The 25,050-nt window shown below is 39.6% G+C and overlaps 1 protein-coding gene across 1 annotated transcript; it reads left to right on the top strand.

Moving 5' to 3' along the window:
• The first annotated feature begins 504 nt into the window (after positions 1-504).
• LOC133832017 (uncharacterized) lies at positions 505-2,397 on the top strand. The gene is made up of 3 exons (XM_062262411.1): positions 505-1,836; positions 1,948-2,082; positions 2,290-2,397. The coding sequence occupies exons 1-3, from the start codon at positions 505-507 to the stop codon at positions 2,395-2,397; spliced, it is 1,575 nt and encodes a 524-aa protein (XP_062118395.1).
• Positions 2,398-25,050: the final 22,653 nt, after the last annotated feature.

The following is a 25,050-nucleotide window of genomic DNA, read 5'->3' as shown; positions in this document are numbered from 1 at the left end:
TGTTCTGAGGAGGATTTACATGAATTGAAGTCAAATGATGAGTTTGATGCTGGTAAAAATTCCAAAGAATTCAACCCGAAAACCAAAATGCAAAACTTCCAATTTGTTCTTGGCATAGAATTTGCCACTGTTACAATTTTAAGGAATGCAATAAGGGAGTACTTTATTGAAGGTGATCGAGAATATGTATTTATTTCCAATGATTCAAATAGAGTTAGAGTTAAGTGCAAGGGTGCAAACTGTGAATGGATGTTGTTTGCATCAATAGTTAACAAGATAGATGGCAAAACAATGAGGGTCAAAACACTTGTTGACAAGCATAGTTGTGGCATTGTTTTGGACAATAAAATGCTGACCTCAACTTGGCTTGCAAAGCACTTTTTGGAGCAATTTAGGCTAAATCCGAGTATGGAATACAATGCATTTAGGGAGATAACTGCAAAGACTAAGTACTGACGTGTGTCTAGCTGGACATTTTACAGGGCCAAGACAAAAGCAAGGAAGATGTTGGATGGGTATATCAAGGAACAATACGCCATTCTTGATGACTACTATAAAAGGTTGTTGGCTACCAATCTTGGCTCTACTGTGAAGTTGAAAACTGATTTGGTTAATGGGAGAAGGAAATTTCAGCATATTTATATTTGTCTTAAGGCATGTAGAGATGGCTGGTTGGGGGGTTGTAGACCTCTAATTGTTCTTGATGGCTGCTTTTTAAAAGGATATTGTAGGGGCACTTTATTGGCTGTAGTAGGCATTGACGGTAATAACTCCATGTTTCCCATTGCCTACTGTGTTGCTGAAAAGGAAAACACTGAGGTTTGGACTTGGTTCTTGGAGCTATTGAAGGCTGATATTGGGAGTTTGAGTCCTACCAAGGTGACAATGATGAGCGATCGTCAAAAAGGATTAGAAAATGCAGTGGGAGCCATATTTAGTGGGTGTGAGGTGAGGTATTGTGTTAGACATCTTCATGCTAACTTTAAAAAGGAATATCCTGGACTTTTACTTAAGCAACTTTTGTGGGCTGCAGCTAATACTACAACACAAGCTGAGTTTGCTCGAGCAATGCAAGAAGTCAAGGATGTCTCGGATGGTGCTTACAATTGGCTGGCAGGGAAGAACCCCACAGAATGGAGTAAGTCACATATTTCAGAGTACCCAAAATGTGACATTTTGGTGAATAATTTGTGTGAGAGTTTCAATGCAGCCATACTTAATGCTCGCGACAAGCCAATTATAACTTTACTAGAGAAAATTAGATTTTGGTTGATGTCTCGGTTTTATAACAAAAAAGCTGAGTTGGAGAAGATGACTCAACCTGTGGGGAAGAGAATTTTGAAGATAATTGAGAAGAAAAAAGAGGTTACAAAGCATTGTCTGGTTACTAGGTCTGACAAGTTTCAGTTTCAAGTTCAATGCAGCAATGGTAGTGCCTTGGTTGTCGATTTGGAATTCAGAACTTGTACATGTAGGAGGTTTCAACTATCTGGGCTTCCTTGTGGCCATGCACTAGCTACTATCTGGTTCATGGGAGGTAATGTCTTTGATTATGTCCACGGATTCTATAAAAAAGAATCATTTCAAAAAGCATATGAACAGAGTGTGCATCCTATGCCTAGTCCAGATATGTGGCCTCAGACAGGACTCAACCCAATTGATCCACCACCTGAGACAAAGCTGCCTGGAAGACCTAAGAAAGCTAGGAGAAGGGAGACAGATGAACCTCCACCTGCTTTAAAGAAAGCTCGAAGAACTGGACAAGTTAAAACATGCAGCAATTGTCTGAAAACAGGCCACATGAGAGAAACATGCAAATCTGCTAAGGTGGTTGAGGTATAACTTTATGCTTTCTTCTCTTCCTAGATAATTTTTATCATTGATTAGTTGCTTTATCATTGTTTTGTGAATTCGGAGCTAAATATTTGTTTGTTCAACCTATTTTAGAATCGCGTGGTCAAAAAGCGAGGTCGTCCACCACTGCAGAAACCAACTGAAGCCACACTTTTAAGGAAGGAAAGAAGACTGAAACAACATGCTAAAGGAGGAACTAGTGGTGCAAAGAATGCTAAACCCGATACTGTCTGGCTGGAAGGAGTTTCATCTTTTGATTTTATTTTGAACTAGTGGTCGAATCTTGTATTTTGGTGTCTGATATGTGTTATGCAAAGTTGGTATTTGGATGTTGTGGTTGATGGCTGTTTTTTGAGTCATGAAGTGTTATGTTGACCATTTTAGAGTCATGTACAAATCACCTTTTGATCATATCTGTTTTTTGAGTCATGACAGGGTCATGCTGGCCATGATATTGGTCATGTACAGATCAGATACATTTGGCTTTTTAGGCCTATATTTTTGTACCTATCTCTTATGGTAATGAATGTAACTAGTTGTTGATCATATTTATTTCACAAAATACATAAACTAGAATACTGAATTCAAAATAAACCAAGATAGATTACATTGATTCGGGGTTTCATTTTACAACAAAATTCATTACAAATCAATGCCTAGGGTGCAATAGCTTTGTCATTGTCAATACTGCACATGAAGATTGCCCAAAAATAAACTAACAATACCAACAACTTCTACTTTGATTTAGTAGCCCAAATAACCACAACCAATAGAATTACAGCAAAATACATAGTATTCAAAAAGTAGTAACACTGCATTCGACCTCCATCATTTACTCTACCCCTGCTTTCAGCACAACTTTCACAGCTTTCTCTTCCAACATTTTGAAGGTTGTGAGATTGTGTCTCAAATCCATTTGAAGAACCACTGCATTGCCGATGACTTCCAATGTCAGTTGTCGTACTTAGGGATGTGATTTCAGTTTCAAGGTCACCAATTTTTCTTAGTAGTCCAGGGATGACCACCTTTGCTCGATGGCACATTGGAGGGTCTATCCATTCAAAAAAATTACACCCATCATGAATCTGAGTTGACCAAAACATACAAAATTTCTAGTGAACACCCATAACCATTTATTCAATGAATCAGATTAAAAAAACAAATGGAGACCAATCTTACCCGATACTTGTTGCATGTTCTGAATCTTTGCCCAGGATTTTTGTTTGTCCAAGTCGTTCTTTCTACCACTGGCCTTGGTGGTCGACAATGGCAATTTTTTCCAATCTCCATTAACCCGATGCAAAAGATGCCCTAACCCCCAATTCGAAGGAATTACAAGTTTTCTTCTAGTGGGTTCACGTGCTATAGTGTCGAGGGTGGATCGTCTAGGTGTGGTCGGGGGGAAAGCTTCATCGTTTTTCTGGGTATGGAATTTTGAGATTTTTTGGTTTTAGACAAACGATTTTTTTGGTTATATTAATTAATCACGGTTAGTTTTTTTTTTTTGGTTTTAAATTAGAAACAAGAAACATTAATTGTTTTTGTTTTAAATTTTAATAATTTAACCCAATCGGGTCGTGCCACGTATATCATATATACCTCTAATGGCTCAGGGACCAACGGCTGCACCAAAACATTAACGGTAGGCATTATTGTCGCCAAAAATTTTACATAAGCATTTAAGTGCAACAAAATTAACTACATAGGCATTATTGCCGCAAATAACCCTTAAGTTAAACAAAATTTAACAAAGTTGGTTGTGACGAATACAAGAAAAGTATACGATTGGTGATTTTACAGCAAATATTTTTTTTTGTATATAAGTGTATAAAGTAAACAATATTAGGTATTTATGAAGCTATTACCCTTTTATTTATTTATTCATTTATTATTTTTGAAATTCTTGTATTTTATAATTACCAACTTTATATTTAAATAAATTAATTAATTAAATGTGGAATAAAAAGTTGGTATTGGAACATATATTTTGTAACTACAGAGATAGATTCTTTAACTACAAAAATACACAATAGAAGGATAAAACAGAAAAGTAAAAACACATAAATGCTTTTATACGTGGTTTCAACAATCCTTTCGGATGTTACTAGTTCACGGGGCCACGCTCAGAGATAAGATTCATTAATAAAGTTTCTCAAAAATCAAAAGTATTTGACTTAAGCAAAGATTAGACTCCCTCTAATTTTATGCCGCAAGCTTGATGTATTTTCCACTTGATGAATGAACCTTTCTGAAACTTCAAGAACTCGAACTCCCTTCGATTTGCTTGAAGAGTGCTTGCTTCTTCCCGAGGCAAGACTAGGATGAACCTTCGCCCAAAGGTTTGCTCTTTGTTCTTCTCTCTCTTGAATTGTTTCAATACACAAAACAAATACAAAGACACAAAATAACAGAGGTATAGTTGAACCACTAACCTCTACACAAGAAACGCTCTTTTTCTAAAGATGTAAAATAAGTTTTAAAAATAGACAAAAGAGTTAACCTAGACAAGGTTGTTATGGTAAGTATTTATACACAAACATACTCACATAGGGCAAGTTTTACCAGGTCTGAAGGCACACAACTTAGTAGAAAATATTTCCTTAAATAACCAATCAATTACATTGAATCATCCGTGGTATGAGGAAACAGACAGACTATCTGTAGCTACAGTACAATCCGTATCTGAGTTGTTATTGCAAGATCCTATTTTCGGTTTTAATGAGAATCAATCCGATCCTATATGTTGAAATCTAGTCATAAGAATCAGGTTGTCAAATAAAATCAGTGAGATATAAAATAGACCAACATTTATTATTTGATTCATATGTTGAAAACTAAGTATATTGTCAAACATTCTATAAATATAATATATTGATATAATCATCTTTTTATAAAATGAGAACATAAATGTGAACAGAATAAAATGAAATAAACTTCAACTGAATGGCAAAATCACAAGAAATAAATAAAAAAATATTTTGTCAAATATAACTTGCCAAAAATGAAATTTACAATTTTCTAATATATTTGAGATTATTTTTCAATGAAAAGTAGAGTTGGAAATGCTGTTGATTCATTATTCATAGTCTTCAATTAAATAAACATATCTTAGGATATTTCCAAAATTTTGTCGTAGACATGACTAAATTTTCAAGGGACAAGTTCTATGTACACACAGTTTTACACTAGTTTTATACCTTTAGATGAAAAAGATACAATGATCAAGATTAGAATATATTAATAATGTACAATTAAAATTTCTATTTATATACACATATATTTAAATGAAAAAAGTTTTAATATAGAATTTCATATAAATTTAGAATTTTTTTTTATATAATTATGATTAAATTGTGTCTACGCTTTTTTAGGATTTATTAATCAAAATTATACAAAAATATTTTTCATTAGATTATGGATTGACTCGCGGTATTATTTTCTTTTTCTTTTTCCCTTTTTTTTTTATTTGGATGAAGGGGAATACCAAACCACAATACCATAATCAAATTAAAATCTCATAAGAACAAAATACATGAATAATAAGAAACAAGAATCACTCCTGATTTTAAAATTTTGAAATTCGAATCCAATTTTTGTTAACTTTTTTATTTCCTTCCATAGTTTTGAGTATGACTATTTTTATCTTTTTTTAAAAAAAAATTTATTTAGCTTTTGTTTATTCTAATTATTATTAATATGTTCTAATCTTGACCATTATGTCTTTTTCATCTATTAGTGTAAAAATATGTGTCCATAGAACCTATTCCAATTTTCAATTAGTGCTTAAATCATCCAGTTATTATTAACTTATTTGTACCTTTAGAAATTAAAGTATTGATTTCTTAATAGCCTTTATATATATATATATATAAATTCCTTAGTAAAATAGCCTTTTTAGCACAACTGATACCTTACAAAATTTGTTCAACACCTTGTTTGAAATGCTACTTTCCAAAATATTATCAAAAGAAGATTATTTTGCAAAATGACATTAAAAAAGCTACTTTCTCTGATTACTTTAAATAAATAAGTAATTATTTTATAGAAATAATTTAGTTTGTATTATATATAATGTCTTCCTTAATTTTGATATATGAACTAATTCCATTCATTGTAAGACCTTGTTGGTAATTATTTTGTTGTCGCTTGCTCATATATGTTTGTTTTAACATTTAGATGTTGTCTTTTTTTAATACTACATGCCTTGTAGGATATTATTATTAGGGTCATTTGGGTAGAGTTGCAACTTATTCAACAATTAGGTTTAGTTATATTGTGGGAAAAATGGCTAAAGCATAAAGTTGTGGTATGTTTGGTAAATTATAATTTGAAAATACTATAAGATACAAAACTAATATAATAATGTTTGATAAAATTCAATAATTAGATTTGTTGATATAAAATTACTACAATAATGAATATTTTAAAATATCTAATAAAAATATAAAGTATTTTTATACAATAAAATAATAAATATTTAAGAAGTAAATACTTTTTACAATTGATTATTTATTATTGTATTTATTTTAAATATTATTATTTTAAATATTCTATATAATAAATAAGTAAATATATAAAATAATAATTGTTGTACCTGAAAAACACGAGCTCAAGTGTCTTGTTCGCGGTACAGCTGACAAGTAGTTGATGGAGGTTCTTTGAGTCTTTGAACGCCATATAAATGGTCACGTCTGTAGCCAGAGTAAAGCCCAACTGAAATTAGGCATCAAGGAGATCGCCTATGCAAGTCGATGAGATATCACAGAGATCGCCCCACGAATTCTTAGATCGCCCAATCCATAGTTCGATCATCTCGATATTCAGGTCGCTGAAGCCTGCGAACAACCTCCAACTTGAGATAGGCATTAGCTCCCTGTAAACCGTTGGGATACACAGACTCGAATTCCTACAGATACGGGGACGTTACACAATGACTAATTATTTGTAACTATTGTAACCCCCTGCTTGGTAAACGTAAATTACCAAGCAGTTAGTGTCTTAATTATATTTATTTGTACGTTTGGGAAATAACTCAAACAAATATGTTATACATATCTCTAACGGCTACCCAATTCATCCATTGAACCCCTATAAATAAATGGCAAAACAATGGTTTTGGGACCAAATCTTGTATGCAAAAATTCTGCCAAAATTGTCTTAAACAATTTTTCCACAGATCATAAAGTAATAACATAGACTCGTGGACTAGGAGAATTTAAATCACTGAACCACATAAAAATTCTTGACCCATATTTACTTAAGTTTTACCAAAAAAAAACATAATTCTCTATTTTAGACTTCTTAGTCTACTGTTAGCAAAAAACTGCGTCAACATATTGGTGCTTTCATTGAGAGATCAATTAGGCTTATCAATATTTTATACAAACTTTTCACCTAGCAAAAATGGTGGTAACACGATCAATGTGTCACAATGAGTCAGAGAGGCTCAAAAATCATGGAGAGTTTCATGCATTCAGTCCAACGAGAGAGGGAACTTTTGTACCCCGTTGTCTTAGAAAATAACCCCAAAACTAGGACGGGGATCATCATGACACTGGCAGTTCATCGTTGCAGCACCACTATAACAATTCAGATTACATAAGAGCGACTGAACTGGAGAATGCTCAACTGAGGAGCCATCTCGCCCACGCCAACATGCGCATTGACGAGATATTGTCTCAATTGCCCCCTCCTGTAACCGACAACAACACTGAAAGGAGGGCTAATAGGCCCTATAGGACTAGGTCCCATAGGCGTAATCATACTAATGTCAGTCATTCTATCCGGACCTCAACTCCAAGCTCCATGCCATTAGTATGGATTCCCAAGAATAACCTGTCCGTTCATACTCGTAGGAATGAATAGGTGACTCATGTTACTAGAATACAACCAAATCAGACTGGACAAGCAGGGATCACTTCCAAGCGAACAGGAGTTCCTCCGAATCCACCAGCTTCAGCCCATCCAAACATTCAAGGTCAAAGACACGAGGAAGTATTACCACCAATCATAGACATCAAGGTGGATGATGGGCGACCTAGGCTGGTATGCCCTAACAAACGACGGGTGGCCTCGCCAATAAGGCACCTGCCATCGCCGATTCGTCACCCAACACCCCCGTGAGCACGAGGAATCACACCTACTCGGGAAAATAACTATAGAAATTCTGCCAACAGAGAGGTTACATATGTTTCACGATCTCGGGATACTGGAATTCAAGTTTGTGTGAATGACCAGGCTCAACGACCTCACAAACGGATAGTGAGCTTTGTTGAAGGCAGTTATTAGACGGAGAGTCGTCATGAACAAAGGTTAGAAAATGTTCACAGTGCGCACTCTCAAAGGTAGGAGAGCGACCTAAGAAATCATCTGAACTTTGCTTAGAGTTTCAGCTCTAACCATCAATCAGACCTGCGTGATCGCCTAAATGTCCAACGGAGGCAGCAATGTCGCAACAACGAGCTGTGTTATGCTTAGACAAGGGAAAACCCTTCAATAAGGCGTGATGATGGAAATGTCTCGATTAATCAATCTCAATCTTGGAGGGACGATAGCCTTGATAATGCCCAGCCCGAGGTGGGTGCTAATAATCAACTCTCAAATAACCCAGTAGTGAAGGATCCAACCCTTGAGCGACTTGCCAAGATGGAGGAATAGATGAGGCATCTTCTGTCCGAGATGAACTAGGAGGATTGAAATTATGACGAGGAGCTTGAGCCTTTTTCTCCTCATATCACAGCAGCTCCATATCCATCATGTTTCAAAATGCCACACATGGCCATCTATGACGGAACTACTGACCCATCAAACTACATTGGGGCTTTCAACACATTGATGAGGGCCCACGATGTTAATGTCGACTTGCCCTACTTATTGTTCTCAGCCACTCTGAAAAGGGAAGCCAAGCTATGGTTTGACAAATTTAAAAGGCATACAATCACCTCGTGTCAACAGTTGTCATCAGAGTTCAAAAAGCAGTTCCGAGCTGCCAAAGAAGTGCGGGTAGAGGCCAATTTCTTGGCCAATATCAAACAACAATCAGGTGAGTCTCTCAAGGCCTACATAAACCAGTTCACAAACATAGCAGCTTAAGCAAGAGATGATGATGATAGCGCCAAACTTATGGCTATGCGATCAGGGATAGCCGTAGGAGGTGAATTATGGAAGAACTCCAAAGAAAAGGAGTAAAAATTATAGATGAGTTACTGGCTCGAGCTCAAGAATGGATAAACCTTGAGGAGGCTGAATCTGAAATGGTCAGAACCAGTTGTGTTAACACTCATTCTGCGGGAGTGGTAGCGAATACTACAACCACAACTCAGCCAACTACCCATAATAACCAAGTGGAGAACAATAATAAGAGGAAGGGAAACAACGAAGGCGAACAGGCGGGGTCCAAGAAGAACAAGGCTGGGGACAAGTATACCTCAATATTCCCCGTGTATACTAACCTAACTGATACACGTGAGAACATATATCTAGCCAATTCTACTCGCATTCCGTGGAAAAAGCTAGAGCCCATGAGGAATCAACGGGAAAAAAGAGATCCAGTCAAGTTCTTTCGTTACCATAACGACATTGGCCACAATATTGACAATTGTCGCTAGCTGAAGGATGAGATCGAGACTCTCATTTGTACTGGACTGTTAGTGCAATACGCCCAGAATTGGGTAGCTCTTAACCAGCAAGTCGTGTAAAATCCATGACCAGCTCAGGGAAATCAAGTGAACCCACCAATAGCTCTTCCAGCTCTGAAAAATCCACTCATTCCTCTTCCTGCCGAAGGAATGGTTATAGCCATAATTGCGGGCGGACCTCATTTGGGCGGTACATGTAATGGGGCCTAGAAAAGGTACATCCAGGAGCTAAAGACCCATGATGATGCAGTGTTCACTCCCAGCAACGTTTATCAAAGATGCAGAAAGTGGAAAAACATATTATCATATTTACGGAGGAGGACACAAGTCATGTCCAATTCCCGCACAATGATCCGTTGGTCATAACTATTCATCTCGTTGAAAAGAGAGTTCAGAGAATATTGATTGATAATGGGAGCTCTGTGAATGTGCTATTCAGGTCCACCCTAGAAAATATGGGACTATCAGTAGCCGATTTGAAAGCCTCCTCCACAACTCTATACGGGTTCTTGGGAGAAGCATTGGCAACCATTGGGGCATTCGAGCTCGTGGTAACCATTGGTCACGAAACTTGAGTTGTAGCAAAGTTGTTTGAATTTGTTGAGTGGGTTTTCATCAACAAGGGATTTAGAAATCTGAAATAGAGAGATTAAGCTTACTATAAACTGAATGTAAAGAATTATAAAAACACCCACAATTTATGTGGTTCAGTGGTTAAAATATACCTAGTCCACGAGTCACTATTATTGATTCGTTTATGAACCTTGGATGAAAAATTTTATGACAATTTTGGCAGAGTTTTTGCATATAGAATGTCCGACCATTTTACTGTCCATTCCCCTTGTATTTATAGGGAATTATGGTGGAAAATATTGGATAACCATACTATAATTGATAACATACAACATTGGGTAACTTCCCAAGTTAATGGACACTTAAATATCCTAATTAAGCCTATTGCCATTTTATATCAATCAATAAATACATATAACAACTGTATGCATTTATTACACATATTTGGCTTCCAAGTCTGTAGGGATTCTCTCATCCGAGCTAGATGCCATTCTCGAGATGGATATGAATGGAACAAGATGGTTTGACTTAGATAATACTCGAGCTCGATGTAGGCGATCTAGACACTGGGTACCTTGTTCTATGTCATTTTCTTCTCTAACGATCTGGAAGATCCTAGGCTGTCTTGGACTCAGCGACACAGCTTCGAGCTGTTAGGTCCAGAGTTAATGAACATCTCTGAAGTCTTGCCTCTTTTATTTATTTCTTGCTAGATGTACCCCGAGTTAAATAGTTAAGCTCGTGTTTTTAGGGTACAACATTTTCCCCCCAAGCTCCTACTCATGCATGACATCACTTCTGGCACACACAGTAGGGGATTTTCTAATTCTGCCATGAGAAAACGTGCCCACCCACTCACTTGAGTATGAGGCACGTGTCTATTTGTTATAGGTGCCTGTTCAGGTTTTGAGTTCTGTGACAATTGTCCTGCCAACTTTTTACCGTCGCTTGGTTTATTTAATTCTGACTCTCAGATCTCTTCTTGATTTAATCGTGTGGCTTAGATTTGTCTCCCAAAGTTTACATATAAATAGGAAAGAAGAATTTGTGCCTAGCCACCTTTGCATTCGAAACTTTCCTTTTGTCTTTCTTCTTCTTAAAACATTCAAACTCTCTAAAATCCTTTGCTTCCCAGAATTTCTCAAGTCCTCACGCTTGAATTTTCCAAGCATTTTCTGCCCTTCCTTCACTCGTTGATCAAGAAACCAATATATAAGTATGCTTGCCCCTCGTTCAAATTTTATTTTCTCATTTTTCAACAAATTTTATGAAATTTTCTAGTGATTTTACCTTATTTTGGTTCAGTACGAGTTTAGCGTAGGTGTTTGCTTGGCCAAAAATAATAGCACTAGAAACGATTAGAAATGATGCACAAAAAATGGGTTATTTTCTGGGTTATAGGATGAATATTTGAATTTCTGGGTTTGAAGATTCAAGGGTTTTAGGTAGCTTAAGGGTTACGGTATTGGAGTGGTTTTGCATTAAACCACCTTCTGAAAACAATGCGTCTAACACACAAATCCCAAAATTTTAGCATCTTCCGAGATTCGGGCGCGTGAACTAGAGACGCGCGTGGGACCACGCATCGGGGTATTAAGCCTACTCTTGACTCATAAATGCCTTAGGTCGAGTAATAAAGCCTTATAATTTTAGGTCGTCATTTCTTTCATGATTAGAGAGGTTATATTCCTACATCACCTCTAATGGATCATTTTGTAATCAGGCGAACTAAAATCTTTGTCATGGCCCCTCCAAAGAAAAAGACGATGACATGCTCCTCTTCTTGAGGCAAAGATAAGCAGGTCGCCCCCGAGACACCCATCCCCCACTTTGGACAAGTGGTGGAGAGGGAGGTTGAGGTAGGACCTGATAGTTTCTTTGAGGCCGAGAGGATCGTGTCTTGAATAATGACTCAAGACAAAGTGAACAAGATAATGATGAGTAATGGGATAGAGATGAGTCTCAAATTTTATGCTCAGCCTCCTTTTGTCGGAGAGTGGAGCTGCACCCGTTGCAGGATGACTTCAGGGCCTGGAGTGATGAGCATCTAAAGGCAGGTGCCTTCCTCCCGCTGGACCAGTACTTCGTAGACTTCCTGAACTACGTCGAGCTTGCTCTGTTCCAGCTCCCCCCGAATTCATATCGCATCCTTGTGAGGTTAAAGTATTTAATCCCCAAGAACAAGTGGGAGGTACCCACTCTAGATGACATTTTGTATTTTTTTCTATCTGAAAGCCAACCTAGACACTAAAGCTCGAGGTGAAAATTTTTACTATCTCACCCGGTTTCCTAAGTCTACCAGCGTCATCGTCCTCCCCAGCAATTTTAATGACTATAAAGACCAATTATTTATGTCAAACAGGTTCAAGAACTGGACCAACCAATACTTTAACCAACCTCCTAAGTTTCTTAGCCTTTTGAACTCTTTACTTGAATTCCTTATCTTAACCAAGTTAGAACTTATTCTGATCGAGTTGTTATCTGGTGCAGGTATGTACAAGAGAAGGGAGCGGTCTGAGACCCTTGGGGGTCAATACAAAACTTTGGCCAGCACCCTTGCTAAGGAGAAGGAGTTCCTAGTGGTGGTGAATGAAGTCACCATGGTGGCCTTTAAGCTGATCCGAAAGGATCAGACACTGGCCATCAAGCATCGAGGTCCTCCCTAAGAGCTCCCTCCAATTGTCGAGGAGGCTGAGGAAGAAAAGGAGGTCACATCGTTGGTGCGTAAAAGAAATATCTCTGAAGAGAAACAAGAATCTGGGCAAGGTCGCCTTGAATCGGGGGCAATAGCCGGTACCTTCGGCCAAGGTAATCAAGATAAAGAAATAAATCAGGTTGCTATCAGTTTTAGGCGAGTTCGATTCAATCTGAGGCAGCTTGTGAGCCGACATCCTGTAGACCCAGAACTAAATGTGACCTTACATCATTACATCGACCAACTAGTCATACGTCATGATTTTTCCTACCCCAAATATACCATACTAGTAGATAATACTTTACATTTTAGGTCCACCATTTTTTAATAGTATGGCACAAACCTCTTGTTATGGCATTCCTTACGCCAGGGTACATTTACTCTGGTATTAGGCAGGCCGAGCATGAGCCTAGTCTAGATGAGGAGCCCGAACCCAGTAGGTCCTGTAACGCCCTACTTCCTTAGAGCTGTTACTAAGTGAGTTTTAAGACAAAACAGTGTGCAAAGAACTCGCTAACCGAGGTTTTGAAACAAAAGTGTGACTAATTAAAAGTTAAGGCTGTAATCTTAGAAAAAAATGCGTTGTTTCAATAAAACTTCTAGTATTACACATTTGGGATCCCAAAATAAGGTTTGAAAACTATTTACATCTTAAAATAAGTTTACAATTGATCAGTTATAAAAATCATAGATTATTACAGCCATTTTCGAATAAACCCCCAACCAAAGCAGTCGGGCAGGCCAAACATGTACGCGCCGCTTCACGCTCTCCGTACTCATGGTTGGTTGACTTAGTCATTGCCCTTACCTGCAACACAGAGCACCCGTGAGCCGAAGCCCAGCAAGAAAACTCATGCAGAACATAACATATGCAATGTATACAGTTTATCATAACAGATAATCCACAAATAAACAAGTCAACCATTAGACTAAGCAAACACGGCCATGCCTCCCCAGAAACCTTACCAAAGCCCTGGGGTATCGGTTCTCACCGTAAGGATAACTCATGTATCCACCGGGCCCTGCCCTGACTATAGCATCCCATGTGCTAGGTGTTACTTCCGGCCCCGCTGCCGTACCGGGCCTACGCCGTTCTCGGCCCTTGCCGTTCAATTTACTATAATCACACATATAGCATAACACAACAACATTCCAATAAATATTAATTCATTTAAGTCTACACCCTAACATGTAATGCAATATAGGGCCATGCCCGGCAATCATCTCATCATGCAATATAGGGTCGTGCCCCGCAATCACACTATGGGCCCACGCCCTATCCTACGGGTGATATAGTTTTCTTACCTGTATTCCGAGCCTCCTGATGCACTCACGCCGCGAGCACAGTCCTCTAGCACGAGCCTCTCCAATATCCTAGTCACAACACACAAGAATCTTCCTTAAATACTAATCAATTCACAACCACTTCCCGGGACCAATCCCGCACTCTCGGGACTCCCAAATTCCTAAAACAACACCCCGGAGACATCCCCCGAACCCCCGGAGCAAAGGCCTAAAATTGCCCAAAAATGACATCCTAAAATTGGCCTTGTGCCGTGGCACAACTTTCCTGTGCTGCGGCACCCAGCAAGACAGGGGCTCCACGCCGCGGCACGCAAAAACTGTGCCGCGGCACGCCTTCGCAGGCCCAGATTTCTGGGTTTTCTCTTGCGTTTTCACCGAGCTAAAACCTTCCCAAATCATACCAAACCAATACCCAAACCCCAAAATCAATTTCAAACATCAAATAGACCATCTAAAAACCCATAAACATCATCAAAGACATCCAAACACACAATCAAATCCCCAAAATCCACATCCTTAATTTCAATTTCAGAAAAATAAAAACTCAAAGTTCAAACTTAAACCATGCTCAAATTTCTTAACCCATAACATAATCAAGCCTTAAATGTGTACAAAATTCCTTACCTCATATGGAGAATCCATCCCTAAGCTTCCTTCATCTCCTAGGTCTCCAATTCAGCTCCTCCACTCATCTTCTCCTTCTTCATGCCCTAGCTTTTCCCTCTCTTTTCTCTTCTCTTCAAACTCTATCAAGACCAAAATGACTAAGCCCCAAACCGTGTACCCCATATAACCCAGCTGCCATTTATCTAATTCCCAACCAAATGACCATTTTGCCCCTCCTTGCCTAACCTTTCTTACCTAAACCTCAAGGGCACTTAAGTCCTTTCATTTATATTTCATATCTACCATTTTCTTTCTAAAACTTGTTACTCTCAGCAGTAACTAATGGTTACCCAGGTTACTAAATCTCCAACAACCATTACCCGCTAAATCTCAACTTAACCATAAAATTCCCGAGGTACCCCTAGGCTCCTCCCGAGCCGGGTATAGAAATCCCGTTGCGACTCTTGAGTTAACTAGCTCCCTAGGACCGTCTCGGCACGTGCATCTCAATAATAAAACCACACTCACGTGGTACAATTCACAGAATACAATTATCACATATCAATACAGTTATGCCCAACATGGCCAAAATTACAATTACGCCCTTCTAACACGATCCGGGCCTACATGCATACTAATATACATAGTCATGCATCTCAGATAAACACATAGCCAAATAACATGCTTTAAATCATAACCATGCATTTAACTCATAAAATCACACATAAATCCCAACATGCCCTCCTGGCACACTAATCAAGGCCCTTAAGCCTTATTAGCTAATTTGGGTCGTTACAGGTCCCATGAAGTAGTAATGATAGAATCTCCCCTCCCCTGATAATCCAAGAGTTAGAGGTTATATCAAGTCTGGTCCATAATTCATAACTGATCGTAGTAGTTTCCTCCTCTAGTTTGGATGGTAGGGTTCTTATTCTGCTACTTTTACTTTGTATTATCTTGACTAACACTTCTTGTACCTGACTCTTTTGCTCTCTCTTTTGAAGATGAAGACATGAATCTAAAGGAGGCCTTAAAAACTAGACCAAGCGTAAAAAATTTGAGTATTTTGAAGAAGACCACTCCCGAAGCTGGAGTCGCTACCAGGTCTCCTGTGAAAGACAAGGGTGATAGCTCTGCCCAGAAGCAGCAGTAGCCCCAGGTCACCATAGTGACGACCCTAGTAGCTCCTCCATCAACTCCTCACGACTCTGCCTCTGTCCCGTAGGTCGTCCAAGCTGAAGCCTCAACTATCACGATCCCAGTTCCTCCCCTCGAAGTGGGGAAATATCCAGAACCTCTGTGTGGTTTATATCAGGAGATCGTGAACCATCTGATGAAGCATGCGAGTTTGGTCAATGCTAAAGAGCTACAGGCTATAGAGACGTGCCCTCGGCGACCGTCCTTGACTCTATTTTGGGGATGACTCTGATCGTAAGTCTTATCGTTAACCTCCTTCTTCAACTCCATGCTTTCACAAAATGACCCCTCTTCATTTATTGTCAGCAGTCTTCCATGGCTCAGATCTGTGGTATCGCTCAGATCTGAGTTGAGGTGGATGAGGCCAAGACCGCCTTGGACGAGACCAACAATGACCTGAAGACCTCCCAAGAGAATAAGCGAAATGCGAAAGCGCAAGCCTTGGAGGTAATCCTACAGCGAGACCAGCTTTAGCTCGAGGTTAGTGATCTTAAGATAAAGCTTACGGAGGTTGACAGTCTCAAGCAGAAGTTTATGGAGGTTGAATCCAAGGCCAAGGAAGACGTTGCTGAAGTAGAGAACTCTTTGGGAAAAAAATTTATCGTTGTTGGGCGTACAATATGGAAGGGGATTTCTCATTCCTGGATGCAGAACTTTGGGGTTGCTACTTGAACAAGTTCCAGGATCGATTATCAAAGAGCCTGCGGAGACAATGGAGACTTCAGGAGTTGTAGTAGAGGTCGAGGAGGAAAAGATGTCGTCTTGAGAGCAAGTTACCAGAGCTCAGGGGTAATGGGGGACCTTTCTTATTTTTCTTTTTCATTCTCTTTGTTTGTGCGTTTAGAGCCCTTTGTATTTGGGCCTTTTAGGCTGAGACAATTTCCTTTGAGCTTCAGCCGAGGTTATTTTTATCCTAAATATAACTTACATATTTTGATATATGTTTCAACTTGCTATATCTAATCTTTTTGTTTAACCCCCTTTTCAATCAAGCATTTATGTTTATGAACCTTCAAAGTCCTTATACACTAAAAATTTATAGGGGTAATTTTTGATCGAGATATTTTTGCCTGATGGCTCACCTAGTTAATTTCTGGTCGATGGCTTGGTTATTTCCAGGAGTTTAATTGCCTAGTCGTATGTACCTGTTAGGGATTAGGCCTTAAACCTGGTTTAGTTCCAGGATTTTTGGGCCTAGTTAGATTCTAGGATTTTTTTTGTTATGCTTTGAATTTTCTTAATTTAGTTTGCATTAAGAAATTGTTTGAAAAATCGAGCTTTAAGAAGTCCTAGAGTAATCATTTTTCCAAATTCTAAGTTGCAAAAATTATTACCTAAATTTTCTGATTGTTTCAAATATTGTTTGAGGGTTATATTCCCCCCAAGTGATCAGAATTTATAATATTCTAGATCACTTTTACATAATCGACTCATGCTAAATTACAAGAATAAAATGAAATCAACTGATACCATGTTTAAAATACGTAGAACCCTTTATTATACAAGTTCTAACAAAAATGAAATGGCTTTTACAAATAAGTCTTACAGAGAACAAAACTCATTAAATCTAACAAAGACGTCCTATTACTAATAATACTTCTTGAGATGTACTTTGAAGATCTTTACAATCTGATAGGGTCCTTCCCAGTTCAGTCCCAGTAGACCGTCTTTAGGGTCTTTGGTAGATAGAAACACCCTCCAGAGCACCAAATCCTCCAAATCGAGTCTACGCCCCTTGACTTTTGAATTAAAATATTGAGCTACTCTTATGTCGTAATGGGCGAGTTGCAACTGAGATTCTTCCTTTTGTGGTTCAATTAGGTCCAGGGATGCATTAAGCATGTCATGATTCTGATCCTGGTTGTAGGTCCTTTACCTATGTGATGTGACCAGAGCCTTAACTAGGATCACAGCCTCCCTTCCAAAAGTCAGAGAGATGGGAGTATGTCTAGTAGAAGTGTGATGTGAGGTCCTGTAGGTCCAGAGCACTTGCTCGAGCTGTTTAGGCCATAGCCCTTTAGCATTTTCTAGTTGCTTCTTTAAGCTCAACTTTAGGGTTTTGTTTACTACCTTGACCTACCCATTACCCTGAGGGTATGCTAATGAAGAAAAACTTTTCATTATGCCATATTTGTCACAAAAGGTTGTGACTAGGTCGCTATCAAGTTGAGTTCCGTTATCAGACACAGTCTTCTTTGGGAGTCCACAATGACACACGATGTTTTTCACGATGAAATCTAGTGCTCTTTTCGAGGTTATAGTCGCCAGAGGCTTGTCCTCAACACACTAAGCAAAATAGTCGATTGTGACAATTGCATAGCGAACTCTTCATTTTTCAGCAGGAAACGAGCCGATTAAGTCAATCCCTCATATAACAAATGGCCAGGGTGAGGAAATCATAGTTAGCTCCATGGGTGCAGCTCAGGAAATGGAGGCAAAATGTTGGCATTTGTCACACTTGAGGACATATGAGTTTGAGTCCTTTTTCAGTGTGGGCCAGAAATAACCTTGCCTTAGTACCTTTATAGCCAAGTTTTTCCCCCCAGCGTGGTCTCCACAAAATCCTTCGTGGATTTCTCGAAGGATAGCCTGCACTTCCTCAGGCAAAACACACCATAGGAAGGGCAAAGAATAACCTCTCTTGTAGAGAATTTTGTCGACCATGACGTACTGCGGAACCGAATACAACAAATTTCGTGCATTATTTTGATCTTTTGGCAGCTTTCTGGTCGTGAGGTATTCAACTATGGGAGCATCCAGGTCAGTTTTTGACAAATCACTCCGACCTCCACTGGCTCTTCATTGGTGCTTGGTTTATCCAAGAATTCTACGGGGACCACATTTAATGTGTCTGCTTCTTTGGTTGTGGTGAGTCAGGCTAAATCATCTGCATTCGTATTCTACTCGTGGGGGACTTGCTCGATGGAATAAAACTTAAATTCCAATAGTTCACCTTTAAAATTGTCTAGATAAGCTGCCATTTTGATTCATCGAGCTTGGTATTCTCCTAATACCTGGTTAACCATGAGCTAGGAGTCACTAAAGCATTGAATTGCTCATGTTTTCAACTAATTCACTACTCGAACTCCAGCCAATAATGCCTCGTACTCCGCTTCATTATTGGAAGCATCAAAACCAAATTTGAGAGTTGTATGGAAGCGATGTCCTTCGGGTGAGATTAGAATTATTCCTGCTCCAGATCCATTCTCACTTGACGACCCGTCAACGAAGAGTTTCCACAATTCTTGTATCGGTTCCTTCATTGGTTCGTCTTGATACCTCGTACATTCAGCAACGAAATCAGCGAGCGCTTGGCCTTTGATTGTTGTTCGTGGTTTATATAGTATCTCAAACTGACTGAGTTCATGGCCCACTTTAAAAAATGTCCCGATGTCTCAGGCTTTTGCAAGACCTGCCTTAAAGGTTGATCAGTTAAGACGTGTACAATGTGGGAATGCAAATACGACCTAAGTTTCATCGAGACCAGGATCAAACAGAATGCAAGTTTTTCAATAAGAGGATATCTTGATTCAGCTCCAAGAAGCCTCTTACTCACATAATACACTAGTTTTTGTGTTCGGTTGTCTTCTCGAACTAACACAACGCTGACCGTGTTTTCTATTATGACTAGGTATAAGTATAAACATTCCACAACAACTAGTTTTGATAACACGGGGGGCTCAGCCAGATGAGTCTTCAGATCCTGAAATTCCTGTTTGCATTATTCTGTTCATTCAAACAGTTTATTTCCCCTGAGCAAATTATAGAAGGGAAGACATTTGTCCGTGGACTTCGATATGAATCCGTTTAAGGCCGCGAGATTTCAAGTTAGGATCTGTACTTATTTTTGCAACTTGGGTGAAGGTATTTCTAATAGCGACCAAATCTTCTCTGGGTATGCTTAGATCTCCCTTGCGTTCACTATGAAGCCTAAAAGCTTCCTTGACAAAACCCCAAAGGTACATTTCTGGGGGTTCAACTTGATGTCGTACTTTCTCAGCACGCCAAAACATTCTTCCAAATTGGATACATGGTCATTGGCAGTCTTTGACTTGACGAACATGTCATTGACATACACTTCCATATTTTTCCCGATCTGGTTGCCTTTGATACATTGTACCAACATTTTTTAGCTTGAATGGCATGACCTTGTAGTAGTATGCGTTATGTTCGGTCATGAAGCTAGTGTGATCTTGGTCTGCAGGGTTCATCGCAATCTGGTTATATCCAGAATACGCGTCCATGAAGGACATGAGCTCATGACCGACTGTCGCGTTAACTAGCTGATTTATTCTTGGTAGTGGGAAACAGTCTTTAGGAAAGGCCTTGTTTAGGTAGGAGAAATTGACGAAGGTCCTCCATTTTCCATTGGGCTTTGGGACCAAAACGGGGTTGGCTATCTAGGTCAGATATTTAGCCTCCCTATTGAACTTGCTTTTCAATAAGCGAGCTGCCTCTTCCTCCAGAGCTTTTCCTCGTTCTTTTCCCAATAGCCTACGTTTCTGCACCTTCGCAGGCACATTTTTGTCCAAGTTTAATGTATGCATTGTCATGCTCGGACTGATTCCCACAATATCCTCATGTGACCAGGCAAAGACGTCAAGGATTTTGCTTAGAAACTTGACAAATTCCTTCTTTTTTTTGGTTCCGAGATTTTTCCAACCTTTACTAGAAGGTACTTCTAAGTCGAGAACAATTTCCTCTAGCAATCTAAAGCATGGAGATCAGATCTATCTTTGCCTAATCTTGGATCAATTTCTTCAGGTTGGACAACCTCATTTCCAACTTCCTTAGGTTTTTTCGTCTCTCCAGTAATTACCATTGCCTGAGGTTCCTCCTTCTCTTTGGTTATTACCAAGGCTTGCTACCCAGGTTGTGATTTTACCTTCATGACAATGCTATAGCATTCCCAGGCAGCGAGCTGATCTCCCCTCATGGTACATATTCTTGAGGGCAATGGAAATTTTATGGCCATGTGGCAAACTGAAATTATAGCTTCAAACGCCATCAGCGCAGGCCTCCCCAAAATTGCATTGTGGACAGCTAGACAATCAATTATAACAAACTCGAGCATTTTGGAAATAGCCTGCGTCTCATCGCCCAATGTTACTACGAGTTCAATGGTTCCTACGGCTACCATTCCCTCTCCTGAAAATCCATAAAGGGTCATAGAGGTCGCCTTAAGGTCGACTACAAATAGCTTCATCTTTTAAAGGGTGGACCTAAATAGCACATTCACGGATCTCCCATTGTCAATCAGCATTTTGTGCATCTTTCAGTTACCGAGCTAAATAGTTATCACCAACGGATCAATATGAGGGAATTGTACATGGCTAGTGTCCTGTTCTGTAAAAATGATTGGTTGTTTATCCAATCATTGTTGTTTAGATAATCTTTGCTCTAGAACAAACTCGGTGCCATCATGTGTTTTCAGCTCTTAGATATCTCTTCTAGGCTCCATTGCTCGTTCTTGCCATATGAGGTCTGCATGCAATGGTGGCTATGTCTCTCCCTTCAACAGAGGGAGGGATAATCTAATTTCCATGAGCTGGTTGAGCTTGTGCAAGATTCACTTGGTTACCCTGAGCTGGTAGACGGTTTCACCCTGCTGGTTGATTAAGAGCTACCCTATTCCGAGTGTATTGGACTAACGGTCCAGCTCAAATGAGAGTTTTGATCTCATCATTTAACCGACGACAATCGTCTGTGTTGTGGCCGATATCATTGTGGTATAGGCAGAATTTAGCCGGGTCTCTCTTTGCTCTTTGATGTTTCATGGGCTCGGGCTTTTTCCATGGAAGACAGACAAAATTAGCTAGAAAAATATTTCCCTGTGTATCTATTAGGTCTATATATGTGGTGAAGATAGAAGTGTACTTATCCCCATGCTTATATTTCTTGGACCTGTTCTGGTCGCCCTCACCATTCCCTTTTCGTTATTGCCTCCCGCCTGGTTATTCTAGGTAGCGGGCTGAGTCGTAGCTACAACATCCCCCACCACTCCAGCAGGCTAAACAAGGGTCTGGCTGGTTCTTGCAACATCAGATTCCGCCTCTTCTAGATTTAGCCATTCTTGAGCTAGAGCCAAGAATTCGTCTATATTTTTCACTCCTTTCCTTTAGAGCTCCTTCCATAGATCTCCTACGGTGATCCCAATTCTCATGGCCATAAGCTTGGCACTGTCATCAACGTCTCTAGCTCGGGCTGCTACATTAGTAAACTGATTGAGGTAGGCCTTCAAGGTCTCACCAGGCTGTTGCTTAATGTTGGCCAGTGAGTCAGCCTCCACTCGAACCTATTTGGCAGCTCAGAACTGTCTCTTGAACTCAGAGGACAACTTTTTCAAGGAGGTGATTGAGTGTTTCTTATATTTTTTGAACCATAGTTTGGTTGGTCTGGTCGACATAGCTGGGAATAGAACACACCGCAGGTCGAGGCTCACACTGTGGGCCATCACCAGAGTGTTGAAGGTCCCAATGTGCTTGGTTGGATTAGTGGTTCCTTTATATGTGAGCATAGTTGGCATCCTGAAGCCAACGAGATATGGAGCTTCTAGGATATGAGGAGCGAAAGGATCGAGCTCCTCATCGGAATCAAAATCATCTATATTTTTCCCGGACAAGAGTCTCTTCATTTGCTCCTCCATTAGGGTCAGCCGTTCAAGGGTTGGATCCTTTGTGTCTAGGTTATTTGGGAGCTGGTTACCAGCTCCCATCCTATTGTGTGTGTTAGGTGGGTTATTGTCCCTCCATGCTTGAGCTTGGTTAGGTGGGACATTCCCATTGTCACGAACGATAGACGGATCTCCTCTATTTTGTGTATAACTCAGATCATCATAACGAGCTGACATTCCGCTTTGTGTGTTCAAATGATCATGTAGGTCGGACTGTGGATTGGAGCGAAAGCTTTGAGCTGAATTCAACTGATTTCTCAAATCATTTACATACCTGTGGGAATTTGTGTTATGGGCATTCCTAGTCCTGCCCCCACGATGGCTCTCCGTCCAATAACTACCATCCACAAAGCTTACTGCTCATGGTTGAGGTCGAGGAGCTAGATTGGTAGCACGAGATCGCGAGGCATATGTGTCTCATGTAGGTATAGAATGTCATCTTTCATTCCCATGCCCTGGAGCATTCCTCTGTGGGCATGGCAGTATTGGATGACAATAGGTGAGGGAGGATGCCTTATCGATGGAGGAATTCGTGTCCTATATGGACGAACCAGATTGGCATGCCCATTATCTACTTCGATTTCCATGGTTGGTAGCAACACGGAGTTATTACGTGGTACCTGAGCGGCTGGCTGAGGCATTGGTGGATTCACAGGGATGGCCTTTCTCGATATGGTCTCAGCTCGCCTGCATGGCTAGACTGATTTCTGTGAGTATGAGCCATCTGTCCATTCCTTTGGTTATTAGTAGGAGGGTTGTTCCTAGGAGTACATTCAGAAGGCATAGAGCTTGGTGTTTCTGTTCTGACCGAACGACTTACATTAGGTCGATTATTTCGGTGGGACCGAGATCTGTGGGACCAAATTTTCCTCCTTCTTACATTCTCATCGGTTGTAGGAGGAGGTAGTCGAGCCATGATCTTGTCTATTCATCTATTAGCCTGGGCAAGGTGGCTCCTCAACTAAGCATTCTCAAATTCAATGGTGGTTAGGTACCCAGCATTGGAGTTTGGTGGGCATGAGGCCAAATTTTTAGCATCGTCCTGATCCATGTGCTACTTTCCATGCTGGCGCTATGCAGACTTACCTTATCAGGTTACTCTGTTTCATTGTCGTGTATGGAACAAGTAACCACCATGATGATTGCTAGGTTGAATATCGTGTGGGATTTCAAGCTTAATCTGCTCTGAATGAAAGCACCAATCTATTAACGTGATTTTTCGTCAACAATGGATTTAGAAATCCTTAATAGAGAGATTAAGCTTACTGTAAACCGAATGTAAAGAATTATAAAAACACCCACGATTTACGTGATTAAGTGGTTAAAATCCACCTAGTCCATGAGTCACTAGTACTGATCTATTTATGAACCATAGATGAAATTGTTTATGATAATTTTGGCAGAGTTTTTTCATACAGAATGTCCGTCTCTTTTACTGTCCATTCCACCTTTTTATTTATAGGGAATTATTGTGGACCAAATTGAGTAACCGTACTAAAATTGATAACGTACAATATTGGGTAACTTCCTAAGTTAACAGATACTTAAATATCCTAAGTAAGCTTATTGTTGTTTTACATCAATCAATAAATATATATAACGCCTATATGCATATATTGTGCATATTGGGCTTCCGAGTCTATAGGGATTCTCTCATCTGAGCTAGATGCCATTCTCGACTTAGATATGACTAGAACAAGATGGTTTGACTTAGATAATACTCGAGCTCGATGCAGGAAATCTGGACGTTGGGTACCTCGATCTCTGTCATTTGCATATCTGACAATCTAGAAGATCCTAGGCGTTCTCGAACTCAGCGACACAACTTCGAACTGTTACGTTCAAAGTTAACGAAACATCTCTGAAATCTTGCCTCTATTATTTATTTCATGTCAGCTGTACTCTGAGCTAAATAGTTGAGCTCGTGTTTTTAGGGTACAACATAATTCATTGTCATAGATTGCACAACTGCCTACAACGCAATTCTAGGGCAATCAACTTTGATAGTGTTCGAGGAAAATAACTTTTGTCTGCCATTTAGCCATGAAATTTTGTTCGTCTACACAGGTATGTACGATAAGAGGGGATCATCTTTCAGCCAGAGAATGCTATAGCATTTCTATGAAGGGAAGATCACAACCCGGGCAGCAGGCCATGGAGGAAGTCGAGGAGCCTCAAGCAATGGTAGTCGTTGAGGAGGCAAGAAAACCTCAAATGGTGGAAGTTGAGGTCGCCCATCAAGAAGAAATCGACCCATGGCTAGGCGAAGATCGATCTGAGCTCTAAAATTTGAAAGAGCAGGAAGAGGTAATTCTCAATCAAGAATTTGTTGTGATTGGTTAAATACATGGTGAAATTGTTTAGGCATGAAGATGTGTAAAAACAATCGCGATTTTACAAAAGTCAACATGTGAAAGTTGAATTTTTGTATAGGCATTTATAAATCATCTTTTTTGGTCCAAAATATTTATTTGGATTATATAAGAGTACCCAAAAGGCTTGGGAGAATT

The sequence above is a fragment of the Humulus lupulus genome, chromosome 1 (genome assembly GCF_963169125.1).
Source record: "Humulus lupulus chromosome 1, drHumLupu1.1, whole genome shotgun sequence".
Taxonomy (NCBI): Eukaryota; Viridiplantae; Streptophyta; class Magnoliopsida; order Rosales; family Cannabaceae; genus Humulus; species Humulus lupulus.
This window is presented reverse-complemented; position numbering and strand designations above follow the sequence as displayed.